The following is a 5718-nucleotide window of genomic DNA, read 5'->3' as shown; positions in this document are numbered from 1 at the left end:
CTGATGTATGACCTCCCTCATCCTCCTGGAGTATCCACCTTAGTCTATGCAAATGATGTCTCAATCCTCTGCAGTGCTGCCTCCCTATGGGAGGCCCAACATCGCCTCCAACAGGCTGTGGATGCCTTTGCCACTTGGGCCGCAGATTGGGGGCTAACAGTCAATGCACCCAAGAGTGCTCTTATGTACTTTGGCCAAAGGAGGCTCCCCTCCATGCCGTCGATTCAGCTAGCTGGAGAACCTCTCACCCTCCGGACTCGGCACAAGTTTCTGGGCCTCCATTTGGACAGTCCCCGTCTCACCTGGGCCCCCCATATTGACCATCTTCAATCGGCATGCCTTAGGCGCCTGGACATCATGAAGTGTGTCACAGGACCTCGCTGGGGTGCTGATCGAAACACTCTTCTCAGACTATATCTGGCCTTCATCCGCAGTAAGATCACTTACGGCACCACCCTTTATGGATCAGCTGCCCGGACCCACCTAAAGAAGTTGGATGTTGTCCAGAACACGGCACTTCGCATTGCCCTAGGTGCCTTCAAGTCCACCCCAATTATTTCGCTTCATGCAGAGTCAGGGGTGATGCCCCTTTCCGTCTACCGCATGGAACTGGACTGTCGGCTGCTTCACCGTATTTCGGCCCTTCCCTCCAGCCATCCGGTCTCCTCCCTTTATCACCTCTCCACAGTCCTTCGTCAGCTCCCAACTTGGCCGCGAGTGAGGTAACGTACATTATCCGCAGCATCCGAGCCTGCCACACCCTGTCTCTCGATCTGCCCAGGCCTGCCCCAGTGGCCCCTCTCTCCCCAGTGCCCCCTTGGAAGGATTTGTCTCCATATGTCTCCTCCTACTTCCCAGTACCATTCTCGAAGTCGACAGATGCAGTCTTGGCACAGCAGATCTTTTACAGCTTGGAGTCCTCAGTTTATAAGGACTTCCTGAGAATTTACACGGATGGGTCTCACTCCCCTCCATCTTCTTTCGCCTCAGCGGCTTATTTTGAAGATCTTTCCATACGCCAAACTTGGTCGTTCACGGGCGGTACGATGTCCTAACCGCAGAACTCATAGCCATCCTCCAGGCCCTTGAATTTATCCGGACTTTCTTCCAGCCTCAATCGGTAGTCTTATACACCGACTCACAGTCTGCACTTACCCTCCTTCTCTCGGATCGCCCAGTGACTCATGTCAAGACTGTCCATGCTATTATGGAACACCTCCTTTTCCTCGTTACTCCTCCCTGGTACCTCCACCTTCGGTGGATTCCCTCACATGTGGGCATCCGTGGCAACGAAATAGTAGATGTAGCAGCAAAGCGAGCACTGACATACAGTACACTGGTCCATGTGATGCCAGATAGTGCCACATTCCCTAAACTTGCACGCAGCGCCTGCATATCACACTGGAATGCGCACCTAGCAACCACCCTACCTGCCTCCCACTTGGGGCGTTTTTGCTCTGACTCCTTTGAACACCCTTGGGTACGCCATCCCTGCAGAGACATTGATGTAGCCATCACCAGGTTACGGTTGGGCCACACAGGCCTTGCAAGCCACCTGTACCATTTGGGTATGATAGAGCATCCATGGTGCCAGTGGTGTCCTCAGGTTGAAGAAACCATAGAACATTTCATGTTACGGTGTCCTAGGTTCCACTCGCTTCGCACCCTTTTGCGGGAACGTTTGGCATCTCTGGGAGTTCTCAGTTTGTCTCTCCACACACTCCTGGGAGGCGGTATCAGGGACCCTCGGTTACGAGAATGGGTTATGAGGTGCATGTCTGACTTTATCCAAAAATCTAGACAGCTCTCCCGCATATAATGTGAGGCCCTAAGCAGTTTGCATTGGCAGGGCATTGGGCCATTGTACTGGCCGTGGCCCTTAAACCCACAAGAAGAAGAAGAAGAAGACTTTCACCTGCTTTCCCAACACTCACGGCTTTATCATTGTCCCTATTTTGTAGCATTAAGGTTAATTGTGCCTATTTAATATGCAATGAGTAATATGTAGGCAGTGACTGATGCTTGAAAAGGCCAGTAGAAGTGAATAGTTGAAGAGATATTTGGCTTAGGCCTTCCCAACACCAACTACCACATTTGTAGGATGAATTGATCTTAAATATTAACATTTAAATGAAAATGGATTCTGAATTTTCTTGCCCCTTATGCAGTCATGTCTCAAGATCAGTGAAACATTATGCCAATCATTGTATGTTACATTCTAGTGAGTACAAGGTGGCTTTTAAGTGCCCAGTCCGAAAATGTCTGAGAAAATTTTACTCCTACACAGGCTTAAAGGCACAAATGTACAGAAATCATCAGTGTAAAGGTCATGATATTCATTAATTAATAATTTCAGATAATAAAAGGTGGAAATGTGAAATACCATTATGTCAGCAAATATGCAAGGGATATCAAGAATTTATTAAACATTTAAAGCAGCATATTAAAGATGAAGTAGCTGTAAAATGCCCATTTGAGCAGTGTTCAAAATCATTTAATGTAAAGTCCTCTTTTTCCTCTCACATTAGTAGATATCATAGGGATCATAATTTAGATACTGGTACCAGTACTGGTAGTACTGAAACATCAGAGGCTGCGGAGTGTAGACCATGTAGTTCTCAAACACAACATTCTGATGATACCAATGCACTACAAAATGAAATTCCTGATAGTGACTTAAATGAAAATGGCAGTCAGGAAAATATGACTGCCGAAGAAAAGAAATTGTTTGAGAAAAATGTGGCTCTTTTCTATCTGAAACTGCAATCAAAACATTTATTACCAGCTTCAGTTGTTCAAAGTATTTCAGAAGAAATTCAAAATATTCATTCCATGTCATTATCATATTCTATGGGAAAACTAAACAGTTCCTTGATCTATCTATCTCTATCTATATACCCAGGCTGCTTCCCCCAAAGAAAGGGAGGTAGCCGAGACAGGACGACACACTCCCCATTTACTCATCCATTCAAACACATTCATTAGCATCTTAGCCCCAAAGGGGAGAACGGACAGATCCTCACCGCACCACTCCGCACAAGGGTCAACTGCGCAATGCAATCAGTGACATCCGCAGCAGGGCCCAACAGCAGAACTGGTTTACCCCTGCCACATCATAACAGACCCATCCCCTTACCTGCACCTGACCTGACTAGCTGATCAGACCAAATGCGGGAGAATATCCCCTCAGGGCTGCATCATCACTTATTCATTCACAATTTCTCTCCATTTATTTCTGTCACGCACAGCCACTCTTCCTTGCCCAACAGACATCCCTCTCGCATCCAGCGCTCTCTTCACACTGTCCATCCATCCTATTCGTGGTCTTCCTCTCAGCCTTACACCTCTCACATCAGATCTAGTTATCTTTTTCACCAATCGCTCATTATCCATTCTCTCCATATGCCCAAACCATCGCAACACCCTCTGCTCAACTCTACCAGCCATCTCCTGAACAACTCCAGTTCTTCGCACTTCATCATTTCGCACCCGATCCATACGCGTCACTCCACACATACTCCTCAGACACCTCATCTCCATTACATTCAAACTTTTCCTCTCTGCTACACCCGTATTCCATGTTTCAGCCCCATATAACGCAGTCGGTACCACAACACCCTCATACAGCCTTCTCTTTACATCCATTCTAAGCGAACGACATTTAAACACTTTTTTCATTCCTCCCAGCACCTTTCCTACTTCTTTTATTCTAAACTTCACTTCTGCATCTATTCTTCCATCCACAGCAACATGTGACCCTAGATATTTAAAACAATCTACCTCCTCAAGCAACTCGCCATTCAAAACTATATTCATCCCCCTACCATCTATCAACCTCGTACACTTCATCACTTTACTCTTATTCTCATTTACTTTCAATTTCCTCCTTTCACACACCCTTCCAAACTCCTCTACCAACTGTCTCAATCTCTCCTCTGAATCAGTCACCAGTGCAGTATCATCTGCAAACAGCAGCTGCTTCAGATTCCACTCTTCACCATCAACATTCACCAGACTCAGACCTCCACCTAAAACTCTTGCATTCACCTCCCTTACAACACCATCCATGTAAATATTAAACAACCAAGGCGACATCACACATCCCTGTCGCAGCCCCACTCTCACGGGAAACCAATCACTCACAGCATTTCCCACTCTTACACACGCTCTACTATTTACATAAAAACTTTTCACCTCTTTTAGTAACCTACCATCAAGTCCATACAATCTTAAAACAGTCCACAAAGCCTCCCTATCAATTCTATCATACGCTTTCTCTAAATCCATAAATGCCCAAAACACATCCTTGCCTTTCGCTAAATACTTTTCACACACTTGTCTCACAGCAAACACCTGATCAACGCATCCCCTCCCTCTCCTAAAGCCACACTGCTCATCACCAATCACTCCCTCTGTACCCTCTCTAACTCTCATAATTAATACTCTACCGTACACCTTCCCTACAACACTCAACAGACTTATACCCCTAAAGCTAGTACATTCATACTTATCACCCTTGCCTTTATACAACGGGACCACACAAGCACTTGCCCAGTCAATTGGCACCATACCTTTCTTAAAGAACACATTCAACAATCTTACTAACCAGTCAACAATAGTCACTCCACCACCCTTCAGGCATTCCACAGCACACCCATCCATACCTGCAGCTTTCCCTGTTTTCATTCCTTGATAGAATTAAATATTCAGGATGAGAAAATAAAAGAAATAATCAACTGCATACAAAACTCAGACTTATTTCTAGAGTGCAACACAAGGTTATTACGGTCAGAACATTGCCGTATTAAATATTTCAAGGAACATTTCAGGCATGTTCAACCTCAGTCAGTTATCTTAGGGATGAATAAGGAAAACAAGGAATGTACCTTTCAGTACATACCTATCAAAGAGACACTAATATCTCTTCTTAGTGATGATTCAGTTTGGAGAGAAGTAAAAAATACAGAGGTGTCAGGAAACCAAACCACCAATACTGGTACTGAATCTAAAATGCATTATTTCAGTGACATTACAGATGGATCTGCATTTAAGAATAATAAACTTTTTAATGAAAATCCTAATGCTTTAAGAATAATATTATACCAGGATGCCTTTGAGGTATGCAATCCCCTTGGGTCTGGAAAGAAAAAACACAAAGTTTTAGGTGTGTACTTTACTCTTGCTAATTTTAGGCCTCATCAGCGCTCAGTTGTGGACAACACATTGTTAGTAATGCTCTGCAAAGAAGTAGATTTAAAACAATTTGGACATGATAAAATTTTTGGTAAATTAGTTGAAGATCTGAAAGACTTGGAGGGTAATGGCATTATGGTACACAGTGAAATCATAAAGGCTTCAGTCTGTTTTATTACTGGTGATAACTTGGGTTCACATGGAGTTGGTGGCTTTACTGAAAACTTCAGTACAGTTGAGTACTTTTGCCGGTACTGTACAATTAATTCAAAAGATTTTCATAGTGATCCTTTGAGAGTAAGCTCAAAACGAAGTTCCCATAATTACAATGAAGCCCTTGCAATTCTTTCAAGAAATGATTCATTAAAAAATAGTGTCTGTGGGATAAAAATTTAATTCCATGTTCAATTCTTTGAAATATTTTCATGTTGCAGATGGAGGTTTACCCCCATGTTTAGCTCATGATATTTTTGAAGGCATAGGAACATGTGATGCTGCAATTATTCTTAAGCATTTGATTACTGT

At 44.0% G+C, this 5718-nt stretch overlaps 1 protein-coding gene across 1 annotated transcript; it reads left to right on the top strand.

The window, feature by feature from the left end:
- The first annotated feature begins 1207 nt into the window (after window positions 1-1207).
- On the top strand, window positions 1208-1819 carry LOC145389584 (uncharacterized). The gene has a single exon (XM_080264839.1). The coding sequence runs from the start codon at window positions 1208-1210 to the stop codon at window positions 1817-1819; it is 612 nt and encodes a 203-aa protein (XP_080120965.1).
- Window positions 1820-5718: the final 3899 nt, after the last annotated feature.

Source organism: Coenobita brevimanus, unplaced genomic scaffold (genome assembly GCF_032717465.1).
Source record: "Coenobita brevimanus isolate Jiangsu-jjx unplaced genomic scaffold, ASM3271746v2 jjx.HiC_scaffold_1433, whole genome shotgun sequence".
Lineage (NCBI taxonomy): Eukaryota > Metazoa > Arthropoda > Malacostraca > Decapoda > Coenobitidae > Coenobita > Coenobita brevimanus.
The sequence above is the reverse complement of the archived record's forward strand: the minus strand, read 5'-3'. Positions and strand labels throughout refer to the sequence as shown.

What these genes read in the sequence shown, in the direction of transcription:
- LOC145389584 (XM_080264839.1), top strand. Translation starts at nt 1,208, where the DNA reads ATGGAACACCTCCTTTTCCTCGTTACTCCTCCCTGGTACCTCCACCTT.